The sequence below is a fragment of the Boleophthalmus pectinirostris genome, unplaced genomic scaffold (genome assembly GCF_026225935.1).
Source record: "Boleophthalmus pectinirostris isolate CB_2022bp ecotype Guang Dong unplaced genomic scaffold, ASM2622593v1 HiC_scaffold_18, whole genome shotgun sequence".
Classification (NCBI taxonomy): Eukaryota; Metazoa; Chordata; class Actinopteri; order Gobiiformes; family Gobiidae; genus Boleophthalmus; species Boleophthalmus pectinirostris.
Window position 1 is genome coordinate 33571135 of NW_026571133.1, and position 14301 is coordinate 33585435.

General features: G+C 39.3%; 1 protein-coding gene across 1 annotated transcript in view; it reads right to left on the reverse strand.

Moving 5' to 3' along the window:
• Positions 1–14301, reverse strand: part of grin3a (glutamate receptor, ionotropic, N-methyl-D-aspartate 3A) — a 129532-nt gene that overhangs the window by 90835 nt on the left and 24396 nt on the right. The window contains exon 2 of the mRNA XM_020931610.2: positions 7870–8606. Coding sequence (XP_020787269.2) covers positions 7870–8606 — 737 coding nt within the window. The remainder of the gene's footprint in view (positions 1–7869; positions 8607–14301) is intronic.

Here is a 14301-nt window from a genome sequence, read left to right on the forward strand (position 1 = left end):
TTGCAATGACAAAAATGAAATAAAATATGGTACAGACTGAAAAAGTTAAGTACGATTCATTGTTTTTTGTCAAAATGAGGGTATTAAAATCAAAAAGTGTTTTGATGAGAGTATAAAGAAAGTATAAAGAATCAAATACTGGGGTTGGCAACCTTAAATACTCAAAGAGCCATTTGGAGCATCTCCCACAGAAAAGAAAACACCCGGAGCCACAAAATCCTTTTGACATCTAAAATGGGGATAACACCGCATACCATTTTTACCTGTATGGTCTGTATAAAAGACTATATTGTGTTGCATTTATGAAATCAATGAAATGCTACAGAGAATACATAATAATAACATAATGTCCACTCATATGGTCTATGCGTATGTCCTGCAGACGTATAATTTCTGAAAAGTTTAACATGAACCATCTCCAAAGCGATAGAAGCACAGAACAGACTCACCATCAGCAACACATCCTATTTTTCAGTGCTTATAGTTTATGCAAATTAGCCATGTGGTTTTAAGTTTTGTTTCCGAAAATGTAAACAAATGTGCACAAAGCTGCATTAAACACATTATTATTCAATGTATATTTGAGTCCTCCTTGTAGGAAATAAAAATCCAAACTTAAATTATCCCCCCACAGCAAACCAAAAATGTACAAATATTAAAAACATTTTATTTGAATGTTACAAGATTACCATTATCTTCAACTTTAGACTTACATTTAAACACGAACAAACTAAAATAAAAATATATTGTAATTCAATACTCACTTTAGCCGCTTTAGAATGATCTTAAACTGTATCAGAACAAGTATGAGACCACATAGATTACTATACACCCATGGACCACTATGGAACCTACCTGGACAACCAAGGGATTATTATACAACATATAACACCACATGGTAATACAAAAGAAAGTATGATTTAATGCTGAGTACACTGATGACGAAACAACATTCTAACAGATCAAAAAATAGCATAGTATGGGCCCTGTAAACCTTTGGACCTCGTAAAATCCTATGAATACACACCAGCTTCATCTATAGAACCACCATGAAGCAATTTCCTTCCGGTCTCTTGCTTCATCGCCTGTACATTCTGCTTCCCCTCACACACTGTATCTGGCCATACCAAATCCTCAAACACACACAGCAGAGATTAAGTCTTATATCCGATCAGCCAACACAGCTCCTCTCAGGTAAATCCACCGCACCGCTGGGTCAAACTCGGGGCACTCCCAAATTCAGCCAAAAGCGGTCTGAGTCGTGAGTCCATCATTTCACTTCCCATTATTGACCTGGGGAATGGTAAACAGGAGCTGGCCGCCCCTCCCCCCTCTGTTTAAATCAGAGTGTTTCGCGGGCCTGTCTGCTGACTCAGGGGTTCAGGGAGATTCTCAGTGGAAAAGGTCAAAGTCTAATTGTAATGCGGTGATGTGCCATTGCTCTCTCATCAGTCATAATGGGGTACGTGAGATGGGCCAGCTGCGTATTACAGAGATGATATGAATACTGCATCGTGAGTCGTGTTTGATGGTTGTGTGAATAGAACACTGATGTATTTTTATCACGAAACCCTTGGTGCAAATAACTACCTCTGATGACATGCGCTAGACAAAAGTTTGGACACATCTTCTTTGTAGGTTTACTACTTTCTACATTTTAGATTTGAGAAGACAGCAAATATATGATGCAAGATATGTGGAGTTATGTAGTTAAAATGTTACAAGTTTTTTAATTGTTTAGTTTCAAATCCTTAAAGTAGGCACCCTTTGCTTTATCGACAGCACTGCAAAAGGGTCAACAAATGCCGTGATCAAAGCAAAGAGCGGTTATTTTTTACAATATACAATCTAAAACAAATTTTGAGTTAAATTTTTGTTTACTGCGTTCCACGTGTGTTCATATATAGTTTTGATGCTTTCCTTGTGAATATCTATAATGCAAATAGACAAAAACAAGTGAAAAAGTGTGCCCAAAACTTTGAGCAGAAGAGTGGTACATATTATTAGACCTGGATCAGACTATTGGATGAAATTATAAATCAGTTTCTTAGTATCTCAAAAACATGATCTGTTTTTCCTTAGTGGGGTCATTTCCACACATAACCTGACTTCACTAACAATAAAAAGAAACTAAAAAAGGTATGGCTTGGAGTAAAAAATCATGACCTCATACTTTTGATGACATTACATTTTGTAGATATCTTTAGTGATTCTGTAATTCTCTTTAATGCAACTCTAAGCTAGCCTGATTCATCAGCCGGTTTCACTTCGTTAAAACCGTCTGACCTCGCAGCATTAGGATTCGTTCGCTCGACGGTAGGCGGGTACTTTTTTATTTAACCAGTCACCGCTTTGGTCGTGACACATGCAATGCACCAAATCCCGCAGGAAGAAGCGCAATAACGTCTTTCCCGTTGATAAAATTCACCAAACATTCTCTTTGTTCCGGCTTTAAATTTTCGATCTCAGGAATCGTTGCCAACACAGAATGAATGGCTTCGTCTGCATCCATCTCGACTGCTTTGCTTACTGTTGTGCTGTACCAAAAAGGGACCCAGTCATGGCTTCACAGCTCTTCGCTGATAGGCTGGTGTATGGTCTACAACTTCCGGGGTTCCTACAAACTAGTGTATTACAATTCCTGACCTAGTCACTGGAGAGAAATGAAACTGAGTGGAGCCACTAGGTGGCGCCAGCTTGGCTAGCTCTAAGTTTAAAAACAGACCAATTTTTCCTCACCCAGCCTCTAAATGAGTGACATGTAGAATTAACCAATCATAGTGTAGAGTGAAATCTCAAGAAAAGGCTTTAAGGAAATCTGGATGTTTTTTTGTTTTGTTTAGTTTTTTGCCATATCACCCACTCCTCCTCCTCAGAAAGGTCACAACTTATTTTGACCTTTTCTTTTACAGTACATGTTACAATGCAGCTCACATAGGAACATGTTTAGTCACTACTGTGTTTCTGCCCAAAGCCATGCCACCCCTTTGTCCTCTACCTTTACCACAAAAGGTCACATTTCAGGTAGTACACGTCAACACTGCTCCTATTCTCTGGGGGCTTAACAACGGCTCTGTAGTCTATATCGAACTCATTTGGTTCAAGTATGGGTACAATTAATGGCATTTATCATTCAATTAATCAATTAATGAATCAATATAATTTGTGTCTGATGGACCCCCAACTGAAAAGTTACACAGTACACCTTAAAGTTCATAGCCAGGATCTTTTTGACAGCATCACATTTTCAAGTCAATGATTTTTTTCAGCTATGACCAAACTGTGTTCTGGTTGAAATTAAATCAATAGGGGCAGTAGTGTTGTCACGACACATAATTTTCAATTTTCGATACAAAGGAACAAACCTGATACCAATGGCAATAAAAAAGACTGTTTTTAGACATTAGAATGTGATTTTCAACACTCAATCAATACTCTCAAATGTGGCCTTATACCTGTGTAATCCTTCAGTCAGGAAATTAAAGCACATTGAGTGGTAAAATACAAAAATAACAGAAACCTCATACAAAAGTCTCTGTGGAGCTCAATAGGTACAGTCATCAGATCCAGGGTCAGACCAATTAACAGCTCTCAGGACAAAAGGAAAAAATTCTTCTAAGCCTCTTACTCCACTCTGGTGATGAGATGGGACATTGTCTTGAAGTTTCTAAAGTTCTCGGATATTGAAACATGTTGATTTGGTAACCAACGTCATCCAGGTAGTTTCCATACTGATCCATGGGTGTATAAGAGTCTATGTGCTCTTGTACTTGTTCTGATACAGCTTACAATGATACAAAAGCCATTCAAGAAAGGTTCATTTATGTCCTGCTAATGTGACCTTTTCCTTATGGACACTTGCTCAAATGAGTATCTAGATTCAATACTACAGCAGTTTTAGTGTCAATTAGTATCTTTTTTTTTTTTACACTATATTTACATGTATACTATTGACAACCATAGTATCTACTAGTATCAAATATACTGTAAACATGTTGATATTATTTTCATCTAAAGGTGAGCCCTACACTGAAATAGTCCATGCAGTTATGATTCATTTTTAAAGAAGCCAGCATGTGCTATTGTTACTCTCTCCTTGTTCCTTCCAAGATCCATACTTCTCCAAACCATGAACAGTGCTTTTGTGTAACCACCCACAGAAGATACTGGAAAGACCCAGCAAGGCCAAAATCTACTGTGGGCTACATTCTCTACAACAGGCAAAACGAGCAAGTGGAGCTTTTTCCTCTGGTTGTATGAGCTCAGAATACATAGCAGAAAGAATGGTGAAAGTCTGTCGAAATGTTTTACCTAACCCACAGAATTGCAACACCCAGAAAACGTTTAGTCTGAAAATGTCTAGTGTGTTCTTTACTTGTAAGGTAACAAAGAAAACCATGCTGTGCTCAAATGATGGTGTAAATAGAAAATGAATGCAAGCTGACTCATTTTGAACACAGAAAACTCAAACAAGTTTCAAATTCTAGACTGTAGAAATGCATTATCTTGTACTTGTGACATCTGGATCATACATTTTAATATTTCCAAATGGCCATTGCAAGCAGATTTAAAGGTGCACTGTGCAACTGTTACGGAGAAGTGTCGGACACCTTGCCTGGAACGTTCCACAATTAACAAAAGTTAAACTTCTTTATGTCCAAGGATGAGCAGGTGACATCAGCAGTGCAAAGTACGGGTCAGATCTGTGAAGAGCTGACAGTAAGAATGCATGTTTTTCGGTATCGCTTTTTTTCCCTTTCCCTTTCTTTTAAGCAATAAACTGATCTGTAATCAAATAAGTGAAAGATAAGTTTAAACCTGCCAAAGGACTGATGATGGAAGTTAGTTGCATTAGCTATAAACTTAATTTATATCTAAAAATATAAATTAATGTATTGTCCCTGTTACAAATACAAAAATATTATCATGCTGTGGAATATCAGAGTCACACCAATAACATCTCCATGGAGACAAGCAGGTGGAGGAACCTTCATCAGAAAAGTTATAGTGCACCTATAAATAAACTAGTGATTGAAGCTTCGAGCAAATTGTTAACAGAAAGGTTTGTAAAATTACACAAAACCATTTTCTAGGCCATTGAAAAGAGCTCCTTTAAAACAGTGGATTCTGAGATCTACAATTAAAAACAAAATGTTCCAGAAAAATAAGGCAGTGATTTCAGATGAAAAAAAAAGTCAATTTCAGTGTTGCACAGCCCACTGTTCTCTTGAGCCTTGAGCCACTCTTTGTACTGAATATGTCTAAAGCACACAGTGTATTCAGAGGTCCAGTTCAACCAAGGCAAAGCATCAATGACAACATTATGCGTATGCGTATTTATATAGTGTGAGCGGAATACAAAATTACACAGCATATGGCCGCAGGATATGAATAATATTGCTAGTATATAGAATTTTTTTTTTTATAATTCACACTATATAGGTCAAAAGATAAGCTAAAACTCCACTATGACAAAGCTTCAAAGAAGAAATGTTCTTTTTAGAAATTATATTATCACTAATATTATAGTTAGAACATGTGAACCATTTTCCAGGGTGGACGGCATTGGGTTTAAAAGGTGAGTGGCTGAACTGGAGCCGAAATATAAAATGCCATTGCATTTAAGTTTGTAATAATTTGTTTAATGCAGCTTTGCGCAGCTTTGTTCACATTTTACAGACACGGAACTTAAAGCCACATGACTCATTTGCATAAGCGCTGAATAAAAACAGTTCACTCCTTGCGCGCTGACGAGGTCAGCTTCTCTTGGACTTACTCCGCGAGGCTTCTGACTACAGTTTTATTAGTTTAGTTGTTACTTGAATTTTGCACTTCAACTTCAAAGGCTTTTCAAACTGTTCAAAATGTCATTGATATGAATATGGCAATAAATGTACCAAATGACTGCTCAAAGCATTTTATAATGTCTGTCTTGTTATTATGTATAATATCGTAAAATATCGTGAGCCTCCCCACCATATCATGAGCTTTCCCATGATATCACAATAAATGTTGTACTGTGAGGTTAATACTGTGACGATATCATATTGTGAGACTTGGATATTGTTACACCCCTAGTAGACAGATGTGCGAATGAAGTAAAACACAACTCCAGATTTGTTTTTGAGGAGGCAACAACATTCTAACAAGGTATAAATCTCACAAGAGTCAATTCTGCATGATAAAGGACCTTCAATAAAATTAAAGGGTCATTCTGTATTTGTGGAGTACATGTTACTATCAACTTCACACATCTGTCACTACTGTGTTTCTGCCCAAAGCCATACCACTCCTGTGTCCTCTACCTTTAAAATAAAAGGTCAGATTTTAGGTGATGGACGTCAACACTGCTCCCGTTCTCTGGGTGACTTGAAAACGTATGTGCTTTAGATCTGGAGTCATTTTGTCGATTAATCGGCCAGTGGTGTCTTGTTTAGATATCAGATAACTAGATTAATTAGAACCAGTGATCTGATTATTGGTGTGCGTTTGCATGCACAAAAGAATTCTGAAATACCTCAAATCCAGGCCTTTATCAGTAGTGTAGAATTTAAAAGATTAGGTTAAAATATGGCTTTCAGTCTTCTCCATTTTGTCTTAAATCTTTCTTTTGCTAGATTTGTGATTTTTTTCCTGTTTTGTTCCTCATCATCACAATCCAGAAGATATCACATTAGATTTTGCTGTTGAAATCCCTTTTCAAACTCCTGTAACCATCTGAAAAGTGTGTACTGTCAATAACACTTTCCATCACTGTATTGTCTGATATTTCTTGGTCTCAGAGCGAGCCTTCCTCTCACTGCGTCTACAATTTCTCTCAAACATGTGACAAACAGTAAACTCAAGCTCTCCTTCACAGCAACAGTAAAAGAACTCAGCCATGAACTGGGACCTGATTTCCACTTGTCACTTTCATTTACCAACTTTGACAATTGCAAAGACACTGCAAGCATGTAGTGCTAGTTTCAACTAAATCCGTAAAACTACAATTACTTTACCGGCACATGAAGCCTAGAGTCTGATAGCAGAAATTACCTGGAAAGTCCTACTGGCTAGAAGGTCCCCAAGATGGAGAATCCCCCAGGCTGGAAAGTCCCCTGAATTGAACCCTTTATAAATTAGTTAATCTATATGCATATTTAAAAAAAAAAACACATGCAAGTTACAATATATCTCAACAAATTTGTTCTTGTTGGGTATAAGCAAGTATTCTGATTTGGGAAGGATGAGCACCCTGCTTTTATCCCCTGTTGCATGACATGACACCTGACATGAGTTGATTATGTTCATCGCAGCAGGTAAAGGAATAATTAATATTTCTTCACAAATCAACAGTTACATTTGCTATAGAACATGGGGAACATGATTATATTGATACTACATACTGAAAAAAATGTATGCTGCTTTGGGAAAATCTGTAAAATGACATAAACCAAGCCCGACATTTCGTCTCGCTACATTCATATTTCATTTTATCATGATATAGAATTCTGACTTTCTAACTCAATACATCACAGTTCGTGACGCGACCTACTAAAGGCTGGCAACAATGTCCCCCCTCTCCTGGACACAGCAGTTACCCGTGTGCCACCCAAGAGAAGGGCGCACCTGTCAAGAGAATAGGTTACTCTTGCTGGGACTTTCAAGACAGGAGCAACTTTAGCAAACTTGGTCTTAGGTTGCCACAGCTGATCATATGTATCCCACCGTGTGAATGATCTTAAATTCCAATGGAGTCCAAACCTTTCTCACTGCTTAAGTTAATATGGGCCAATTCACCTGGAAGACGCATTTGGCCCTCTACCCAACTAGCTCGAAACAAAAGAGCAATACAACACCAATAACACACATTAAAGAAAACCACCTTACCTTGACAAGTACTCCCCCGAACTCCCATTGCTCGCTTGCCGTACATCCATACAGTTCGTAGTTCCAGGTATAAGCGCCAAGGCGGGATTTTGCATGGCTGCGCTTCCAACCGCCCTCGCTACCACCTCCAGCGAATCCTGTACGTAATGATCCAAAGTGGGTGACCCCATGACCCCGTGAGCTAATAATCCCAATGGCAACCCCTCCGTCCTTAGCTCCGCCACATTCTGACTGTCCCCCAGCACCCAGTGGTAGTCTGGGAGCATCATCTTCGTCGCGATCGTCCAAATTCTCCGTACTTCCCTGATATCGCAACCGAAAGTTACCACTGCCATTGTGGTCGACGTCTCTCTCAGCGCATCCAGTAGTTTCATGACGACTTGCTGCGGGTCTGACTTAAGAGGTGAAGCAGTGGAAGTGGTAGCAGAAGAAGCAGCAGCAGCAGCAGCAGCAGCAGACGAAACAAAATATGGCACAGACGATAGAGACGATGGCTGCTCTGCTCCACCAGATGGCGATAGTGAGGACAAGCCCAAAGTGGTGGTGGTGAGGTTGACCAACGTGCCCAGATGGAATCGCGTGTTGTTCTTGATGAGGAGGAGGAAGTCGCGGATGTTCCAGTCCTGGCAGAGAAGCACGCTGATGTCCCACCAGCCGTTCATCATGAGCAGGGAGTAGAGCAGGCGCGAGGGGGGGGCCTCGAATGTACGCATGGCCACTTGGAAATGGAGAGGGTTCTGTAAGAGAGAAGGAAATTGGAAAAAGAATGATAAGCAAGGATATACAGTATCAGGAAATAAATAGAAATTCAGATACTGCAATATTAAAGCTGGGGTGACTGACTTTTTAAACAGTGAAACAAGGAACAAGATATGTAAAAGATGAAATTTTTCTGGTGGGTCTGATATTTCTTGTCTCCATGTAGACATTTGTTTGCTTGCAATGTTCCATAATATGGCATTAAACTGTCTTCATAGAGGTAAGCAGGTGATACCACCAGGCCAAGTAACAGATAAGATCTGTGGAGAAACAGCTCTGCTTACAATAAAAAATGTTGACTACTTTCTACAATGTAGATACAAAATAAATAAATATCTGAAGTAAAAAAAAAAAAAAATAATAAAAAAAATAGATTCAGGTTCCACAAAGTAGTCACCCTCTGCTTTGTCAACAGCATTGCAAATCCTTATTGGCCTTCTCACAGTGAGATTCATAAAGACGTCCCTGAAATGGTTTTCACTGTACCTTGTCAGGGTTCATTAGCCTGATTCATAAGCCAGTTTCATTTGAATTTGTTCGCTCGACGGTAGGCGGGTAATAAATAAAAATTTTACCAATCGTTGCTATTTGGTCATTAGGTATGTAATGTGCCGCTAACAGGGCTAACTGGTGTATTATGCTTTTCTCAAATCCTGTAGGAAGAAGAGCAATAACATCTTTCCCACTGATAAAATTCTCCAAAACATTGTCTTTGTTCCGGCTTTAAATCTTCGATCTCGGGAATCGTTGCCAACACAGAATGTCTGGCTCTTCGCTGATTGGCTGGTGCCCGGACTCACATTTCCGGAGTTCTTGCAAACCATCTAGTGTATTCTCATTCCTGACCAAGTCGCGAGAGAAATGAAATTGAGTGGAGACCCAAGGTGGTGCCAGCTTGGCTAAGGGTTCATTGCTGGAATGCCAAGAGTTTGCAAAGCACTGATCAGATTGTAAGAACCTATAATTTCATAGTGATATGGTTTGAGTATTTCACATATTTTTGTTCACAGCATTAATACATTCAGTCATTTACAAGAAAGTACAGATGCATTGTTCTTACTCTGAAAGTCTATCAATGAATAGCTTATATTCTACTCATTACATCATTAGTGGCCATACCAGCTAGTCAAAGCCTGAGCCTGTCAGATCTCAGAAGCTAAGCAGGCTGGGCCTGGTTAGTACTTGGATGGGAGGCCACCAGCAAAAAAACTGTCATTGTGTCCTTAGGCAAGGCACTTTGCCTAGTATGAAAGTGATGTGTGCGTGAGTGATGGTGGTAGTCGGACTGGCTGATGGCGCAGATTGGCTGCCTCGCTTCAGTCAGTCTGCCCCAGGGCAGCTGTGATACAATAGTAGCTTTCCACCACTGAGTGTGGAGTGGCTGAATAATGAACTTTAAATCGCTTTGGGTATCTTGAAAGGCACTATGTAAATGCAATCAATCAATCAGTCAATCATTATAGAGATTTTGAGTCAGCTAGCCCAGCTCATAGGGACAGAAACACTCATTTGCCATAGTACAACCCAAATGAAACTTGAGCCAAAACTTAAGTATGATTGTCTTTTGTAAGAATTCCTCAGCACATTGCTTGATTCTACGGCTAAAATGTTCTGGAAAACTTTATGAAAAAGTTTGAGACAATAAAGGTGACAGTTGAAAATCAAACCAGTGACCATCATTCATTTTTCATACAGTTCAGTGACACAGACGCTTATTGGAAATCCAGAGCCTAGAAGCATGACACTGCTGAAGAACTCGGCAATAACAGTCCAAATGGTGACAATGGGGATGGGGGAAGTGGAGTGTAATGTTTGTGCCTTAAGTTTGAAAGAAAATTGAAATTGAGAGATTCCCCTGAGAAGAGGCATGGACGGCATAATGGCTTTGAATCCAGGAGGCTTTCTGCTTTTGAATTCAATTTGTTCCTGAAGAGCAGATAACCTGTATCTATGAATCTTATTTCAGCTGTAATAAAGTGTACCGCTGCTAATATGTAATTGTTTTCTCTTTTTTTTTTAATGATACAGTAAACAGGTCCTATTGCAGCTGTTCTATTCTGGTTAGAAAATGTTCTGACTAATTTGCATTTAAATGTGTCTTAAAGGTCCTATATTACCCAAAGCTGACTCTTGTGAGCTTTAAACCACTTTATAATGTTGTTACCTCCTCAAAAACACCTGGATTACCTGGAGCTGTGTTTTGTTTCATTCTTCCAAAATGATCCCACTCAGCCAAAATATGCAAGGTTTCTCTTAAAATGTGTGAATGAAACAAAACACAACTCCAGGGATGTTTGTGATGAGGAAACAGGATAACTGAGATCAGAGAATAGTGTAAAATGGACCCTTTACAATTCTGTTCTTTCATGTGGCCAAAAGTCCTTTTCAGTGCCTGATGTTGACTAATCTTTACATCTAAAAAAGGCCAGATGTGGTTACTTGAGTGGGAAACTGCAGGGAACAACAGGTGCAATACTCTAATGAAAACAGCTGTTGTGTCCTTAGGCAATGCACTACTCTTACCCTGCTTATATAAATGTGATGTAAGTGTTGGTGGTTCGAGGAGCCGATTGGCAGCCTCCCTTCCGTCAGTCAACCCCAGGGCAGCTGTGACTACAAAAATATAGCTACTACCACGACTGTGTACTCCTACAAATTACAAAGCTAGTGTTAAAAAATATATATATAAAAAAATAAAATAAATAAATTCTAAGTCTAAGTCTGTGTCTCAGTATGAATTATTGCATATTTTTATAAGACACAACAAAAAATATCTACAAAAGTTAAATTTGATCATTTTAAAAGTGTAAATGTGCATTATTACTGAGGATGCACCAATCCAGCTTTTTCAGTTCCAATACTGATTCCGATACGAGAGCTTTACATAAGTGTATGCCAAAATATTATATTAACAGATACCAGTTTAGCAACTAAAAACGTATTCATGTTCTCAAAACAATTAAGACAAAACTGATCCAAATGTGTTATGCAGTGGTTATTTATATTTATTTATCCCTCAAGTAACTACAGAACAGCTTGTATAGAAAAATTCTATGAGACATTTTTTTATGAGACATTCTGGGCTAAGGCTGTGCAAGTAATTGAATTTTGATCCTGATTTCGATTTGTGTCTCAAATGGTTTTCAAATTCATATAATCAAAGGATTTAGGGTGCACTTATATTAGGACTTAAGAACCGTGCTCATGCACGGATAGCCCTTAAAGTGCAGTACGTTTGTCCAGTGTGAGCGCAATCGAACCTTGCACGGCAGGGACTTTGGCCCGGTTAGAGGAGGTGGGCCAAAGCATGGCTTCACGCACAACTTCACTATATGGTCCCTGTCAGATGTGCTGATGTTACTTATATATGGAAAACAGTGAATAAAGTCTGCTCTACAACATACAGTGAATCCCTACTGACCTTTAATAAGGACTTTGACAGAGACAAAAGTTTTGCAACCGTCATCTCCAGCTGTCCACAATCGTCCTCCTGTCCTCATCTCCAGCTGTTCTCACCCCTCCTCCTGTCCTTGTCTCCTCCTGTCCTCACTGCTCATCCTGTCCTTGTCTCTGGCTGTTCTCACTCCTCCCTCCTCCTGTCCTGGTCTCTGGCTGTCCTCACTCCTCTGACCTGTTTTTATATCCATAAACTCACGGAGGAGCGGGTATAAGAGCAAGACTCATATCTGCCTCCCTATTTAATAGTTATTCTACCCCTGGACTTATTTTCTCAGCTAAAAGCATTAGCTCTGCTGCGCTACATGTAAACAAACAGCGCAGAGTGATGATGTCATCAGCCGTGGCCCGGTTTGGTTGTGCATGTGTGAGTGCGAGATACATATTTGTCATTTGTCAGTTTATATGTCCAGCCGGGATATTCCCTGAACTGGAATATCTGGAATCCAATATCTGATCCAGCATTTTTTTCAGTATTGCTGCAGATATCCTGATACCAGTATCAGATCAGTGCATCCTTACTTATTACATTAGATTTTCACAAACATAAATTAGGCCTGTTAAATATTGTGCAATAAATTGTTGTGGATTTCTTCTTGAGCGAAACACAATTAACACAAGGCTGCCAACAGGGACAACAGGGTCATAAAGCTTGAAATATCTTTTGAAAAGTCATAGCCCCAACAATAAAAAAGCCAATCTGCAAATGCTAAATGACAACTAAACTGTAATTACCATAAAGACAGCTGCACTCGTCTTATCCACAACAGTTCCTTTATACTCCTGGTAGGAGGTTTTGAACAAAGTGAAAAAAGGGGAAAATCAACACCAAACTCAGCAGGAAGACAAAGTTTGCACAGAAAAATGAAATAATGATTGTGAATGCTTTAGAAGTGAAGACAGTGTACCCGTGAGTGATGGATTTCCAATAGTGTGGATCTCGACAAGTCTCAAATGATGTCACTTATTGTGTGTCTTTTGGAGATTTCGGCACACTAGCCCCTGTACTACTGTGGTCTGAGATAAGATTGCAACCTCATTAAAAACATGCTTGCAGTTGATTTTGCTTCATATCAGTAATACTTTAACATGGTAAAAGGCACACAAAAAATAAAAATTGCATAAAATATGTTCTTTAAGTTGCATTGCGTAATTTTTCGAATAGAGGGTCCGCTGCCTGCTTGCCTCCAAGGAGATGGTATTACTTCAGCTGAAATATTTCACAGTTTGGTATTAAATGTATCCATCTTCCATTCATTCAATTATTGGTGTTTTTATTGCTCAATCAACAAGCATGTCTACAGTCAGCGGGCCATCCTTTACACAGATCTGACCTGTATCTTGGTCTGGTGGCATCTCCTGCTTATTTCCACGGAGATAGTTAGGCTTAATACAAACTGTGAAACACTCCAAGCAAAGTAATTACATCATTACGGAGACAAAAATGTAGACGGACCCATCCACCAGAAAAGTTAGATAAAATACACAACAGACTGCAATCACTTCTGACATTAATTTGCCCTGCATCTGAATTTTGGTTATTTGGTTCTCTGGCTTATAGTTCAAGAAAAAAACAAACAAAACAAGGGACCAACATTTGATGAAACAACAGCATGTGATCAACCCAGAGAGTTCAGCATCAGAGAGAGAAGAGGTTACTAAGGTTATGTTTACACTGAAACATATCACCGCATCACCGCATCACCGCATCACCGCATCATCGCATCATCGCATCACTGTATCACTGTATCACCGTACCACCGTATTGGAAATGATTTGTGTCCAAACATGTCATTTCTGTGTCCACAATCAAAGCCTTCCCGATTCACACAGTAACACAAAACTGCCTGAAACGCTAGTCACATGACCAGGCTGGCATCATATCATCATAATGTCACGACGTCATGTGGGCAGTAAAAACAAGGGAGTGGCGCACCGTGTTTGCAGCAAGTTGCAGCAGCCGATTTTGAGCCGAGGAAGATGACAAGCGTGAAAGTAGTAAGTAGTTCTAGCTACACTGCTTCCCATTTGTCTATGGTTTGTTTTCTGTAATAGCGTCACATGACGTCACAATGTCACGATGTCATAAACCCAGCAAATCAGGAAGGTGCAAATCACAGTTACGTGGTCCAGTAAGATCCAGTAAGAATCAGATCTGTACTCAGATGAATTCATGGGAGCTGATGGCACCAAATCATTCCATCTCCTCTGGAGCCA